The sequence below is a fragment of the Podarcis liolepis genome, assembly GCF_965112155.1.
Source record: "Podarcis liolepis genome assembly, chromosome: 10".
NCBI classification, from domain to species: domain Eukaryota; kingdom Metazoa; phylum Chordata; class Lepidosauria; order Squamata; family Lacertidae; genus Podarcis; species Podarcis liolepis.
In genome coordinates, this window is record NC_139562.1 from 53,739,052 (window position 1) to 53,755,829 (window position 16,778).

A 16,778-nucleotide genomic window follows, 5' to 3' on the forward strand; every position below is an offset into this window, starting at 1 on the left:
TTGTGAAGAGTGACTATTGGTACTGATGCCTGAAGGGGAGATTGTATGAATATGCAAATAATAATTCCAGTAATACTATTTCTGTTTGAATATCAGTTTGATAGATGTTTTGCTAAATATTCCCATTTCAAGCTTTCCGCCACATGGAGTGAAACAGACACGCAGAAAACAACAGAGATTAACAACTGTCCAGCAAATAACTTATGGCTGGGAATATATTTTCCATTAGGCCTGCCTGACACTTAAAAAACAATACATGAATGAAACCCGCGTTGTTTGCGTTTTCACCAAGGGTTTAAGGTTGCAGCTGAAGGGTTTGGAGTAAATTCGGCTTTGCTGGACATATATTCATTGGCTCCGTTTTGCTCAAGAGACCAGCAACTTTCAGATTCCTAAATGGGAAGAATTTGGAAATGGAATGGGCTCCCACCAGGCGGGTTCTTAGCACTTGTAGAAAAACAAACAGAGAAATGATGAGAGGCAGTATCTGAGCTTCAGAATCAGCAGGCGCACTTTTCATTGCCAATACATTCAAAACACCACGAGCGGGTCCTAGAACTTGGAAGGAAACATAATAAAGAGATTTTTGTTTTATCTTTTCGTTAGAGGGAACATTGGCAGGAGATGGAATGGTGCTGGAACTGAACATACAATCTAAACCTGGACATGGTGACAACAATAGCAGGATACTTTAGACCGCAGGTGAGTCATCTGTAGCTCAGCTCCCAGCTCCCATTGTTCTTTTCATGTTGTTTAAGAACAATTGGAAAGGGCAACATTTACTTGATTTGGAGGGGGGTATATTTTCCCAGGTTTTTATATTTTTTTGAGAAAAGAATTCCCATCCTCCAGCAGTCTTGAGAATGAATTGTCAGGCTTCCTGCATGTGTGTGGGTAGTCCGCTAAAGTCAGAAAGGAATTACTTTCACTTGATTTCTAGAACAGTAACTGTATTGGTCTATTGTATATTTTAAAAACCCCTTGGTTTTTTTTTTTATTTGAGAGTAACCTCATCTAACTCTGCGCCACTAACTTCTGAGGAGACTTGCATAGGATGGGGAATTCTTATCTGAGACAGCCATGGTGAAAAGTGAAGCGGAGTCTTCTTTATTCCAGATTAGTTAATCCAGAACTATCATCAGATCTGTCTCTGCCCACCAGCAGATTTCCCCTGCTGCTCTCACCCCTCAGATTTCCCCCGAGGGAATGCGGCATTTGGAAGAAAAATGTATGCATGCCCTGTATGTTAAACCAATCCTTTATGTTGGTTGTTTTTTTAAAAAAATATATCTATGAAGCCAGCAGCAGTAGGGGAAATGGAGTAATTCTAGGTGGTAGCACTTTTTTGTTTCTTGTCTCACTGAGCTAGGAGCAGAGCAAACATCATTTATTTACCTTTTCAACATCTTAGCCTGCAAGCAGCGTTGAGTAAGGTTAGAAATGTACAATAAACTCAGAAAACGTTCTTAAAATGCCTGCTGAAATGATAGGAAGTCTTCACTAGCTGTTGGGCATTCAACTGGAAAGGCACCTGTTATTATTATGATGATGATGATTAATAATAATAATAATAATCGTATCTGATCTCAGCTGAGAGGGAGTGCCGCAGAACCATGCATCTCAGCCAAAGGACACCACTAACAACAGGTATGAATCTAGGTGAGGCAGTGGCCTCAGGGTGGCAGAGTCCAGTTGGAAGGAGGGGCACCTGGTCACCCTGCTGCTGTCTGCGCCCCTGCCTGCATGCCCACCTCTTCCACTATGTGGTTGTGTGTCCACCACTGGCAGATGGTGGAAACATTGTGCAAATCCAGGAAATGAAAGGAAAACTATTGGGAGTGGGTGGGTTCCTTGCCACTCCCCAGCCTGAGTGGGAAAATGAGAATCTTGGGAACTACTGATAAGCACATATTAGGAAACCAATCTTCTTCCTTCCTTCCTGAATGGGGATAGAATTAGTTATTACATTGGTCTGGCATGCTAAACAAGCAACATCGTTAGAATCCATTAATGGAATAGTATTTTGGAATGTGGTAGAGTTTGGAATCCCTTCAAGTCTAAGGAGTCCCATCTGCCATGCAACAAGGTGGTGCAAGATAACCTCTGATACGCCTTGCTTCTCGCTCGGCTCAGGTTATTCCACCGTTTGTATCAAATGAAAGGAACTGATAAAAGTTAAGGGGGGGGGAGGAACCAATATGTAAAAGAACTTGTTTCAATTTATGCAAACCTTCCATTTTCTGAAGTCCATGAGAAGGTCAAAGTGAAAGTTCAAAGTCAGAAGCCATGAATCTTTCAGACACTGATTCTGATCAGAGAAATAAATGTGAGTTATGCTAGTATTTTCAATGATATATGATTTGCTGGGATGCAGAGCAATCCTAATGAGGGGCTAGGGAGGTGAAGAATGGCAGATGTTCTGCTGCATTTGAAGCCTGCTGGCTAAACACAGAAGAGCAATGGGTTGGTTTGTTTTTTTTGCTGTGCCCTGGATACGAAGACTTCCATTGCCCTGCCTTGAAACTCCCTATTGGCTGGAGGGAATTAGGATTGTAGCCATAAATACTAATTTGGCATCAGGTTAGTAATTTTGTCCAGTTATTCTGACACTTGCAGCCCCAATCCCATTCATATCTCCTCGGAAGCGAGTTCCATTGAGTTCATTGGTGCTTAGTCACTACTAAATATGCTTAACTCTCCAGTTTTATTGAAGCAAATGTATCGCCACTCCTTAATTACATAATAGAAGTATGGCAATACTGAGCTCTAAATATTGACCAGATTTCAAATAATTACTTTAACCATGCCCAAAGCTTAAGCATGCACTGTGTTTGTTTGTTTTTCCTCTGAATGGAAGACTGCAGTGCCATATCAAAAACAGCCTTTAATGTGGTTTCAAACAAGCTTGGCTATGAGGCAGAATGGGCTGCTATTTGAGAAACACAACCTCATTGAGTGTGCAAAACCAAGTGTGGTGTTCTCCGAATCCAGCCTGCTTTTTGTGGAGCTGATAATAAAAACCTTCCTTTTGCGTACTTACAGTGTTGATGGTTTCCATTTTCAAGTGTTGCTTTATTCCTATTTTACCATCTTGCCAAAACTAAGATACCATGCAGCGTAATCCCAGGCATGTTTACTCAGAAATAAGCCCTGCTATAGTCAGTGGAGCTTACTCTCTGCTAGGTTTGTTTAGGATTGCGGTCTTAAAAGTGCAGCAGCTTGCTATTGTGTCAGTAACCATGGGCATATTTGTAATTATTGTTTGAATAAAATTAAGGCATTTACGCTTCTAAATGTTATAACTATACTGAACAGAACAATTTTCTTACAGCAGTAAACTAGATTTTATAAAGTGTTGCATATATTTCAGTTTTCCCCTATAAACATTGGTCAACCCCACAGCCCTGCTACACACCCCTGGCAAATGTTCATCCCATTGTTGTTCTGGAAATTTTACATCTCTGTTCCACATATTCCTGGTTGTTTGTTGATCGTTTCTTTTAAATGGCTACGTTTCTTAACTCAGTGTCATCCGTAATGTCAGCATGGGAAAAATTAGCAGTGAAATTCTAACGATGTGTTTTAAATCGCCGATGGTGTAGAATAAAGGCAGTCTCTCCTTTTTGCTTTGTGAGCACACTGTTTTACCAGTTCCGTTTGGCAGCTGACAGAAATATTAGCAAATTGCAAAATATTCAGAATGCTACAGTGAATATGTAAGACATTTGCTTTCATATACCACCTCCGCCCAGGATAGCAGAGACCATAAGAATAAATCCATCACTAAAACTACCCCACTGTGCTAAAGGTCAACAGAGATCCTTAGGGGTGAAGTGGCACTTGCCTATCAAAATGCTAAAAACCGAGAGGTGAAAGAAATCAAGTACAACCATTATCCATTTCAGAATATGAGGCATTCAAATTCCAGTGTATCAAGCTCATGCTCTGATACCCAGAACAGAATGGCACAGCATGGCTCCATTCCATGACAAAGAGAGTAAGAATAATGGAAAATAATGCAAAGTTAGCCTCTTCTTGTTAAAAGACGTCGTATTCTAGTGGCCGTCTTCTATCACAGCGCGGATAATAACGGCATTTTAGTCTTAGTGTATGGTTAAGGAAAGCTCTAATCTAATAATTGCCAAAACTGGCCTTTGTATCCCATGCATGAATATTTGCACACATGGCAGAACTGTGTTCTGTCGTTTGTACCATGAGGAAAGAGTAAGCAACCGAGAGCTCTCAAAATGAAACAACATTCCCAACTTGAAATTGTTCATAAGAGACATATGGAAAAGTGACAATATTGCCACATGCCGTCTCATTTAGAGGTAAACAAATCACACATGAATACATCTTAACACAACTGAAGACTTATTTCACTTTTCACGGCTGAGGCTTCTCACCGTGTTTAAACAAGCAAATGCCAATCACAAGTGATTCAGGACTAAGTATCTTGCTTGTCTACTATGCAAGTAGGAAAAAGAGAGAGAGAGAGAAATTCATAGTCTATGGATAACTAATAATAATAATAATAATAATAATAATAATAATTTTTTCTTTGTACCCTGCCCATCTGGCTGAGTTTCCCCAACCACTCTGGGCGGCTTCCAACAAAGATTAAAAATACATTAAAATGTCACACATTAAAAACTTTCCTGAACAGGGCTGCCTTCAGATGTCTTCTAAATGTCAGGTAGTTGTTTATCTCTTTGACATATGATGGGAGGGCGTTTCACATGGCGGGCGCCACTACCGAGAAGGCCCTCTGCCTGGTTCCCTGTAGCTTTGCTTCTCGCAGTGAGGGAACCGCCAGAAGGCCTTTGGCGCTGGACCTTAGTGTCCGGGTAGAACGATGGGGGTGGAGATGCTCCTTCAGGTATACTGGGCCGAGGCCATTTAGGGCTTTAAAGGTCAACACCAATTGTGCTCGGAAACTTACTGGGAGAGGTACCAAATCCAAGTTTCTGTTTTCAAATCCCTTTCCCCTCATGCTATGGGGTGATAGGCTGTGGGCACTTGTATGTGGCTATATTACTTTTTTGCACATGCCCAATACATTCCACTCCTAATTCCTCTTCATGGTCTTTGTACGCACACACAGCTTCTGTACCTGTGCAAAGCAGTGTTACTCCCTACTTTCCAGAATTTGTGTCTAATATGCATGCCTTCAGGAGCAGAGCAATATGTGCCACTGCTTTCTGCAGGAGTAGTTCACCACCTTTGAAAAGACCAAGTAATATGTTTCTTTGTGCGTTCTAGGGCAATGAGCTCTGACTCACAGCCCTGTTCTTTACAGAGGACTATGTACACTTACTTATGCATTCCTTTAGTCCATTAAAAGAAGAGGGAAGGGCGAGTCAAATGTTTCCATCCTGGAAAGTAACTGTCTGTCTGAATGTAACCTATCTTGTAAGCAGTTTGTTCACACAGATAAAAGATGTTGTTTAGTAAGAAGGAGCACATGTAATCTCAATTGAATGGCCTCTTTCTATGTTTGAACAATGCAAAAGCTATTCAGAGTAACACTCTCATTTTATAGCCGTGCCAGTATGAATCCCAGAATCGTCGAGTTGGAAGGGACCCTGAGGATCTTACAGTCCATTTCCCTACAATTCAGGAATATTCAGCTGTCCCATATGAGGATCGTACCTGTAACCTTGACATTATCAGCACCACGCTCTAACCAACCGACCTATCTAGTTTGAGCTTAACAAAATACTGAATATGAGCTAGATCATTTAATCCATTCTCAGCTTAATGGACGGCCTTGGCCAAGTAACTATCAACTTCGCCTAACCAACATCACAGGGGCATTGTGAGGATTCAGGAGGTGCAAAGTTCCAATAGATTGTATAGATAATATAACTGAGAAGACTTGACAAGCTCAGGAGCGGCTAGTGCAATTGGAGCCCAGCCATTTACAAGGATGGGGCAAGGTGGCAGCAAATACTGGGCTGGGAGCGGGGGCATCAGCGGAAGTGCAAGATTGACTTTGCTGAAGCACCTGCCCAGCACTTTCCTAGCTAGGTGGCAGAGACACTGGTGTTGGGAAGGTAGCTTTTAAGCATCACTCCACCAGCTGCTCCTGGCCAAACCAGCAAGGATCCTTAATGGAAAGTATACATAGAACAAATTTCCATTCTGAAGAACTGCATTGCTTTGTGGCCCTGCAAAGTGCACTTCCCATTGTGACTGCATCCCGAAAGAAAAGCGCTGTTTGCCTTTGTAACCAAGACACCGCAACCTAGACAGTGATCCCACTATGTGCCAGTGCGTATTTAAAAACTAGACGCACCTTTTCAGATTTCGCTAGGCTATTGCAGTCATCCTTTTTATCAGAATGTAACTGGGGAAACACCATGGATGTCCGGAAAGAGCAGTTGTGCTATCAGCACATCCAGGTGTCCATGCGACATCCGTTAATGTGTAAATGCTCACTGTTGCATGCAAATATATATTTGGCTAGTTGGCCTAGATAATGTTTTGCCTGAGAGGCAAGAGCTCTTGGGGTTCATCACTGGCACAAACTCTCCTTGCTATCATGATCCTTATTATTAATGACTCTTACATCTCATAGAATGCTTTCAACCAAGATTTGGGAAGGTCTTTTTTGTGCTTGAATGCAAGAACAATTAGGTAGCCTAAATTTCTGTTATGCTTTCATGCTCCAGGGCTTCTTCCCAAAATGTTTCCCGTGGACCGCTCTGGAAGTATTTATCCAGTAAATGAACCAGAATTGCTCCTGCCAAACCTGTTCGTTGCGCTGCAGAAACAGGGCGTAACACATTTTGTTTGCTCTCTTTGGCCCAGTGCGCTCTCACAGTAAGGCAGGATGGGAACGTTCCAGCCATGTGAGTTTGGCCGATGGGCTGGATTTTGACTCCTTTAGCACCCTGCTGGAGTGGAATGGGTATATAATTATAGGCTACCCCAGAGGGCTGTTGTGAGAACAAATCCAGTTATGAACCTATAGTATTTTGGAAATTAAAAACACTACAAGGCTAGTACGGAGTCCATACCTAATGACATGCTGCCCTGCGATGTTATTTTCCAAACTCCGAGTCTGCTAATGTTTATATGGAATCATATTCTTTCTCAGAATATCGCAGTACTTAGTGCTGCAAGCTGTGATTGACTCATGATTTCAAGCAGGGGTGGGGCAGGTCTTTTTAGGATGACATTTTCCTTACCTTTCCATAGCTCAGAATGGTAGATAATGTTTTAATAAATGGTATTTCAGGGGGGAGAGAAAGAAAAGAAATATATGATTTGATAAAATTATTACACCAACTAAATTCCATCAAAATGTCACAGTTGTTATGTGCTTAAAAAGCTTCTGCTCCTCTATTATTAAGTGATAAAGGATTATAATTTGATAAAAATGGATACTAAAATGACTGATTTTTAAAAGTGTGCTTCAATAAAATTCAGCATAAAAATTCAAAGCAAAATGTAAAAAAAGGATTTTCTTTATTATTTTAAATCTACACATTTTTAAATATTTCAGTGTGTGAGTGTTATATTATAGTACAATAGTACCATACATACTTCTGAGCTATCATCAGTTATTATGACTTCTTCTAGTCTGCGTTTTTAGTCTCATGGATCTTTGCTACAATAATACAGGGGGCACTCCATGAAGTGGCAGTATTGCACATCATTCACCTGTGCTTTGTGGAATGGATGGACAGTGGACTGAGCTGCTTTGGTATTAAACATAACCTGAATATCTCTTGTATTTGCTGATGATAGTGATGCACAATTAACACACTGATATGCATAGGACTTCTAATTGCCTGGTGTGTATCACTTAAGCAGACAAGTATTCTCTCTGCTTATTTTTTGTAGTGATGGACAGAACTCAGCGCCACCACTTCAAAGCAAATGACTCAGTCCAGCTAACACAGTCTCTGTGCAGGAGCAGGTCTCCGTGTGTGGCTCTATTGCACTGGGTGCACGAAAGCCTTTTGTGTGTGTGGGTGTGTTGGGGGGGAAATCATTGCACCCTGCAACAATGTCATTGCCCCACATCAATATCTATCTGAAGTTTATGTACAATGTGCAGTTGTGTGTATTAGGAGCATGAGGTGAGCTAACAAAAGTTGTTCCCTTCCTCTCTCAAAAAGCCAATGAAACTGATTGACGGTCAGTTCAGAACAAGGAGGTATGTCTTCACATAATGTAAAACTTGTTGTCAGAAGATGGGTTGATGGCCAGTAGCTCAAATGACTTTCAAAAATGGATAGGTAAGATGAATTCCTAGGGCACAGGCCCATCAGTGGCTACCTACCATGACAACATGGTACGTAACTGATTGCTTTATGCTGGAAGCAAGTGATGGTCAATGGCTATCTCAGTGCTGTTGTCCTGGGATATTCTGTTAGCCACTGTTAGAGTCAAGAGTTCTGTCTGATTGGCTCATGTATTTCTAATGAGTGCTAAGCACTGTTTATCATTGGTCATGGTAGGACCTGTGCTGCCTCTGTGGTTTGTGAGTCAGGATTAATGTTTCATTGGTGTGTCTTTGGGGAATAAGTTTCATTGGGAAGCAGGGGAGACAGTGTTTAGTCCCAAACTAGGATTTGTGAGAGAAACTTGAGAAACTCAGGTTCAAATCCTTACTGGATGACTTTGGGCCAGTCACACTTTCTCAGTCTGCCTTACCTCACAGAGTTGTTTTCAGGATAGTGAAAGTAACGTGTGTGGGCGAAATGTGGAATATAAACATAGTAAACAGACCAATCAGTCAATAATGTTTTTAATTGCATGCTGTAAACACCTTGCAGATCCTTGCTACTGCTGAACCTTCATTCTACCAGCCTTTCTTCATTTGCCAAGTTCCCAAACCCTCTGCCAATTTTCTGTGCTGCCATATATCTACACACCCCTCCCATTTAGCCCATCTTCATTTTCCTGTCTCCAAATTATTCATATTGATCTGTTTTTAAATGTCCCTTATGTGAGTTAAAGTACGAGAGGGCTTTGAAGAACACACATATACATTCAGAGCGTTGGAATAACACATGCAGAGCTAATTCTCCCCAAAATAAGGCATGGGGATAGGTAGAGCTCAGTACGAGAACACATAATTTGCATGTAAAAGGTCCCACATTAAATCCATATCGTGTCCATGTAGAATTGGGAAAGACTCCTGCCTGAAGATCCACAGTCAGTGTAGACCAGGTCACCAGGAATAGGGAACTTGAGGTCCTCTAGAAATCATTGGACTACAACTCCCATCATCTCTGATGAGTTAGGGCTGATGGGAGTTGGAGTCCACCAAGATTTTGAGGGCTGAAGGTCTCCTGCCCCTAGTGTAAACAAAACTGAGCTAAATAAACCAAAACCCTGAGCCACCATGAAGCAACTTTGTATATTCCCATAATACCTCAAACCTTTCCCAAGATTTAGTGCATGGGCACTAATACTCTGAGGCTGCTGGGAATGACGTTCTCATCTGTAGCTTCTGGATGTTGTTGGTGGCGACTGACCAGCTTTCCTAGGATTAATGCTTTAGGGAGGAAGATAAGAAGGTGCACTGGGTTCCTTCAGTTCAGTATTGTCCACACTGGCTGAAAACAGCTTTCCAAGATTTCAGACTGGAGTCTCAATCCAGAAATTCTGGATTTCCTCACACAAAGCAGATGCTCTACCACTGAGCTGTGGTTCTTCTTAGGTGTCAGGGAACTGCCATCAGAGCATCAGGTGTTGGAGGGACTCAGGCAGGATGAAAGAGACTCAACTGCTGAAGCAGGGACCAGCAGGGGGAGGAGTGGGTCTCTGAGGGAATGCGAGCAGGAGGGAGGGCTCAGGGAGGCTTCCAGCGAGAACAGTGGGGAGGTATCGGAGTCTCCCATAGGGAGACCCACACCTCGCAGGAAACTGTCACGCCGTGAGTCCAGGAGACGCGTTTCCGTTAAGGAACTTCTTTGCTGGAAACGCTTCCGCAGACAGCCACTGTCGGACTCTACTAGTGACTAGAGCAGACATGTCTGAGGAGCTCCGTCACACACGGAGGTTTGTGGGGTCGCACAAACTCTGAGGGAGCACGTTTTCACGCACAAGCAGCTAATCAAACCCTCACAGCAGTCCGACAGTCTTTGTACGCTGCCTGTGCAAGAGAAGGCATCATGAGCGAACCAACCGGAACCGGAGGAGCAGGGGCTGGAGCTGGTCCAAGCTTGGAAGATAGATACCGAGCGTTGGAGGTTCAACTGGCCCTGCAGACGGCGAGGTTGGAGGAGAGAAGGGCTCAGGATGCAGACAAGAAGGGGAGAGCCACGCAATTCCCCAGAAAGGTACCAGGATTGGTGCAGAAATTTGGGGGGGACCCCAAGGACTACCATGCTTTTAGGACAGAGATGCAATATGCCCTTAATGTGCAGTTCGATGAGTTCCCTGATGAGGAATCGCGAGTTGCTTTTGTAATTGGGCATCTTGAGAAAGGGGCTAGAGACTGGGTTCGACCCCTAATGGCAACGCACAATGACATACTAAAGGACACAATGAAGTTCTTTCGTGCAATGGATATCATGTTTTCCAGCGATATTGAGGAAGGGGTGGTGCGCAGACAGTTAATGGCTTGTAAGCAGGGAAGTCGATCTGTCCGTGAATATTGGACTGAGTTTACCATGCTGATTCACAGACTGAGTTGGGATTTATCGGCGGCACCCGTTCAAATGCTATTTGAAGAAGGTCTTTCTTCGGGGGTGAAAGACGAGCTGGCACGGAGCCCCAGGGCGGAGTCTATGGATCAGCTGACCAAATCTGCGCTGACCATAGGAGCGCGGCAGGAGGCAAGAGCCTTGGAGAGGCGGGAAGGGAGAGGGGAACGTTGGAAGGAGTTCCGCATTCCAGACATTCCTGAGCCAGCTTTCCCGCCGGCAGAGCCGATGGAAATCGGAACAGCGCGCGCGCGCGCATTTTCAAAAACCAGCGAGGGAGCTAAGAAGGAGGGAAAGGGCCCCCGGAAATGCTATCTCTGCCAACAGCCAGGCCACTTTGCCAGAGTCTGCCCCCAGAGGAAGGAATGGCAAGGGATGGTGGGAGCTGTTGAGGGGGGAGAAGAAGGGGGAGCGGAGCAGGTAAAAGCCAACGCCTGGTTGCCACAATTGGGGCACTGCAGCCAGGCCAAAGAGCAGTGAAAGTGCCCGTGCCAGAAGCTCCTCGACCTGCTCTAGTGATTGAAGTGTCGCTAGAGCTGCAGAATGGGCACCCCCTAAAAATAAAGGCGCTATTGGACTCAGGCAGCTCCTGCAATTTTATGAGCAAGGAGTTTGCTGCTGAACACCAGATACAGACCATCCCTTTAAGCAACCCCCTGCAGGTGACCACGATTGATGGCAGGGAGTTGTTGGGAGGAGGAGTCCGCTTGCAGACTGTCCCAATGATAATGAGGGTGGCAAGGCACACAGAACTGATAGCGTTTAATGTGGCCACCCTGGGAGGCGCTCCCATTATTTTGGGAATGAGCTGGCTAGCTCTACATGATCCGCTGGTTGGCTGGCATCAAAGAGTGGTGTCCTTTGGTTCAGCACATTGCCTAGAACACTGCAAAGGGGAGAAGGGTTCAGCAGGGGCCCAAGCCACCCTAGCAGGGACTGAAGTAATGGGGAAGGTGAAGGTACCACCACAGTATGCAGATCTCAGCGACGTGTTCAGCGAGAAGGAAGCTGACCAACTACCACCTCATAGACCCTTTGATTGTCAGATCAATTTACTCCCAGGAGCACAGCTTCCCGTGGGCAAGTTGTATGCCATGTCAGACAGGGAAATGCAGGAGTTGCGAGGGTTCATTGACAAGAACCTGAAGAGAGGCTTCATCAGAGAGTCCAAAGCAGCAGGGGGGAGCCCAGTGTTCTTTGTGGACAAAAAAAATGCGGACAAGCCGAGACTTGTATGTGATTTTAGGCGGCTGAATGCAGTGACTGAACCGGTGGCGTTCCCTATGCCCAGAATTGATGATATTTTGACCAGGGTGAGGAAGGGAAAGATTTTCACAAAGCTGGATCTAAGGGGGGCGTACAACCTGATACGCATAAGGAAAGGGGATGAATGGAAAACCACCATGTTTACCCCTTTGGGGGCGTTTGAATACCTCGTTATGCCATTTGGATTACAAGCAGGCTCCGCGTGTTTTCAATCTTTTATGAACCACGTGCTGGGCCCTTTGCTCTACAAGAATTGCGTTGCCTTTCTAGATGATGTGTTGGTGTATTCTGAGAATGAGGAGCAACATGTGAGAGACGTCAGAGAAGTGTTGAGCAGACTGCAAGCCAACAGGCTGTGGGTCAAACTGGAGAAGTGTCGGTTCCATACCAAGGAGGTGGAATTCCTGGGGTACCGCCTGTCAGACAAGGGATTGGCCATGGATCCCGGCAAGGTACAGGCAGTGCTGGAATGGAAAACACCCAAAACCAAGAAGGATGTGCAGAGGTTCCTAGGGTTTGGAAACTTTTATCGTAAGTTCATCCGCAACTTCGCCCATCTGACGGCGCCCATCACTGACTGTCTCAGCAGTAAAAAGAAGTTTGTATGGACGGCGGAGGCGGAGCGAGCGTTTGAGGAACTGAAAAGGGCCTTCGCCTCTGAAGAACAACTTCTGCATGTGGATTTACGAAAGAAGCTAAGGGTTGAAACAGACGCATCTGACAGAGCCATAGGTGCGGTGCTTCTTCTGCAGCCGGGGAAGGAGGAGTCCGAGTGGCGTCCGTGTGCCTTCTTCTCGCGGAAGCTGAACAAATCCGAGAGGAACTACACGGTGTACGACCGAGAACTGCTTGCTATTCATGAGGCGTTCCGGAGATGGAGGCATCTGCTAGTTGGTGCACAACATAAAGTGCAAGTGTGCACGGACCATAAAAATCTAGAGTACTGGAGAACGGCGCGAGTGCTCAACCAAAGGCAGTTGAGATGGGCCCAAGAGTTCTCCAAATTTAACTTTGAGATTTGTTATGTGCCAGGCCCAGAGAATGTTAGGGCGGACGCTCTCTCACGCAAACCTGAATATTTGGAGGGGGAGGGAGCACCCGAAGAAACCCATATCATTCCAGAGGACCGCTGGGTGTGTGGGGCGACTTTGGTGGGGCAAAGGGAATTGGTAGAGGGTACGGTGCAGGATGCATACGCCCAGGGGAAACTCAGGGATCTCAGAGGGGAGGAAGACAAATCCGGTGGTTTTGAGGAGAGAAATGGGGCATTGTATTATAAGGGAGCGTTATATATACCTGAAGGGGAATTGAGGGAGAAGGTACTCAAGCAGCTGCACGATAGCCCCACAGCAGGGCACTTTGGGCAACACAAAACCATGTGGCTGGTTACCAGGGAATTTTGGTGGCCCAAGGTCAGGGAAGATGTGCGGGAGTATGTGAGAGGGTGTGAACAATGCCAAAGAGCCAAGGGGGAGAGGCAGGCGCCGGCTGGTTTATTAGAACCACTGCCCACACCTGAGAGACCGTGGGAAGCAGTGGCAATAGATTTCATGACTGATCTGCCAAGGTCTAGAGGGAAAACAGCCATCATGGTTGTAGTAGACCTGTTAACTAAAATGGCCCACTTCATAGCCTGCTCACATGCGGTTACAGCAGAAGAAACCGCCAAATTGTTTGTAGAGAATGTGTTTAGGTTGCATGGCGCCCCCTTGAGGGTGGTTTCAGACCGAGGGAAACAATTTACTTCCAGGTTCTGGAGGAAGCTCATGAGCTTACTGCATGTAGAGGTTAATTTCTCGACGGCCCGTCATCCTGAAACCAACGGGCAGGCGGAAAGAGCAAATGGGGTTCTCCAACAATATTTGAGGTGTTATGTTAATGACAGAGAGAATGATTGGGTGGAGAAGTTGGCGTTGGCAGAATTTGCCTACAACAATGCAGAGAACGTGTCCACGGGGATGAGCCCCTTTTTGGCTAATCACGGGTGCCATCCCAGAGCCTTCCCAGGGGGGGAGGGGGAGAACTGGAGCGTTCCAGCTGCAGAACAGTTCGTGGAAGAAATGGAAGCGATCCATCGCCAGCTCCAACTCAATTTAAACAGGGCTAAGGAGGAATATAAGAGGCAGGCAGACAAAAACAGAAGGGAAGGTGAAAGCATCAGGGTGGGGGACCAGGTGTGGCTGTCAACCCAAGGGTTGCCATTCAAAGGAGGTTGTAAGAAATTAAGACCCAAAAGGCTGGGTCCGTTTGAAGTCATACAGCAGGTCAATCCAGTGGCTTTCAGGCTCCGGTTACCGAACCACATGAAGCTGCACCCAGTTTTTCACAGGTCGTTGCTGTCACCGTATAGAGGAGACAGTGAGGGGAGGGTCACTAGGGGACCAGCAATGGAGGAGAAGGAACACAGCTACCATGTAGCGGAGATCCTCGATTCCAGGTGGAAGGGAGATCAAGTAGAGTATTTGGTAATGTGGGAAGGGGAACCGGAGTCGGAAAACACCTGGGTTAGGGCAGAGGATGTCAATGACGAGGTTTTAATAGAGACTTTTCATCAGAGGTTCCCACGTAAACCTCAGCCTGTAGCGAGGTTCCGAAGGGAATACTTTGCCACCACCGACGAGGAAGAGGAGTTGGAGGGGTTCCCAGATTCTGAAGAGGAGGAGGATTCAGCTGGCCAGGACGACGATCGATGGAGAGAATTGTTCGAGACGTCAGAAGATGAGGAAGATTCGTTTCGGGGTTTTAGCCCTTCACCTCCCAGGGGGGAGGAATTGGGAGGGGGTGAGGGGGGCCCTGGAGGGGAGGTGGATGTCAGGGAACTGCCATCAGAGCATCAGGTGGTGGAGGGACTCAGGCAGGATGAAAGAGACTCAACTGCTGAAGCAGGGACCAGCAGGGGGAGGAGTGGGTCTCTGAGGGAATGCGAGCAGGAGGGAGGGCTCAGGGAGGCTTCCAGCGAGAACAGTGGGGAGGTATCGGAGTCTCCCATAGGGAGACCCACACCTCGCAGGAAACTGTCACGCCGTGAGTCCAGGAGACGCGTTTCCGTTAAGGAACTTCTTTGCTGGAAACGCTTCCGCAGACAGCCACTGTCGGACTCTACTAGTGACTAGAGCAGACATGTCTGAGGAGCTCCGTCACACACGGAGGTTTGTGGGGTCGCACAAACTCTGAGGGAGCACGTTTTCACGCACAAGCAGCTAATCAAACCCTCACATTAGGCGATGGTCCTGCCCCAACAAACCATTCTAGGAAGGCAGCCCATAATATTGTACTGATAGTTCAGACTTGGCATCCCATGGAATGAGAGTCTGGATCAAATTACTCAGGTGCACAAGGAATGTATGAATCAGTGCTAAAAGTGTTGTGTTCACTCATTTAGATTTCCAGATTCAGCTGCTGTACAGTCTATTGTAATTAATCAGCTAATGACTAGAAATGGGTTATAAAGAAAGGGTTAACACAGAAACCTCTTTACGACTGGATACGAGGTAGATTTCAGGATGTAGCTAGATGTCTTTTCTTGCTTGGCTCTTCAGCTGCATAGGAAATGCCGCTGACCTTAAAATACTCATTTTTCCTATTAATATATCACACACTTGTGTTCTGCTCTTGTATGTCTTTAGGATTTCTTTATACCAGGGCTCTCTAAACAGCTCCAGTAATATATCCTGTCACTGTTACACATAAAAACCACCCACCAGAAGGGATTGAGATTAGTTATGGGAAAGAATAGCTGCTACAGTGGCATTTTGATGTAATTCAGTCTAAATTTCAAACATTCCTATTTAACATAATCAAGTGGTATGAAATCTTTTTAAAAATGGCAAGTATACAGTACTGGCTCAATTGGCACTTAGCAACGGTCTTTTTACAATATGCACAAAAGCTTCCAGCAGGGAGTGCTTTAAGGACCATCCTTTGAGAGCGCAAACTCACACGTGTACAATCAGTAGACATCAAGGTTGTATCTCCAGCTCCCCTTGAGATGTTATTTAGCTAATGCACAAATGTTACGGCTAAACGGTTAGCCCTGAAAATGGAACAAGCTGTTGTGTTCATGTGTACTTTTCATTTTGGGATAATATCTTCATCTTGTAGTACCGCATGAAATAAGATTTAGCGTGCAATTGTTATTAAATAGGTGGATTTTTTGATATCTTTTTTTGCTTTTTCAAAATGCTGCCAAAGTCAAGTGCCCCTTCTTCAGTTCTGTATTTACATAATGGCAAACCGCAGCTGAGTGGATGCACACCTACACTCTTTCCTGGCTGGACGAATTTCTGATATCGACTGCTGCCACCACTGGCAAAGGCATGCAGGAATGGAATGCACTGATTGCACATCTAGTAGTAAACCCAAATCCTCAATAAGCCTTTTCTCAGAGATTTTGATTCTGGCGAACAAGCCCACAGTGCGAATTTGCAAAGCTCTCAAGCTAACTGGTTGTGTTCCAGACAAAATTGCAGGATTGCCAAACAAAGATTAAGCTTTCTGAAGGAGTTCTGGACATTCCACGTGTCATCCCCCCCCCCCCCCAGTCTCAGGATCCGTGCATTTCCAGGTGCACATCTTAGTTTTGGTACAAGACTTAGTGGGACTCCATTGCATTTACAGTACAGAACTTGGTTCACATAGTGAGTTGTCCCTTGCTTATGCAAGCTTTCGTTGTCTACATATTGGCTCTGCCAGATCAATGCATATCAGTGGATTAGAGGCAGTTGGTAGATTAGTTGACAGCACACATGTACATGCATTTCTGAATTACTTGGGTCTGTCATAAAGTCAGACGTGCATTTTGCCAGCTCAAACAAAGCCCCTTTTATCATAAATGTGGGAATCTCT

At 45.2% G+C, this 16,778-nt stretch overlaps 2 protein-coding genes across 2 annotated transcripts in view; one reads left to right on the plus strand and one right to left on the minus strand.

Annotated features, from left to right (window-relative positions):
* Positions 1-16,778, minus strand: part of TFEC (transcription factor EC) — a 380,439-nt gene that overhangs the window by 38,643 nt on the left and 325,018 nt on the right. The window lies entirely within an intron of this gene.
* LOC310687920 (uncharacterized protein) overlaps positions 1-16,778 on the plus strand; it is a 71,177-nt gene that overhangs the window by 26,734 nt on the left and 27,665 nt on the right. The window contains exon 6 of the mRNA XM_083463879.1: positions 607-702. Within this exon, the coding sequence (XP_083320005.1) occupies positions 667-702 (36 nt within the window). The 5' untranslated portion in view covers positions 607-666. The remainder of the gene's footprint in view (positions 1-606; positions 703-16,778) is intronic.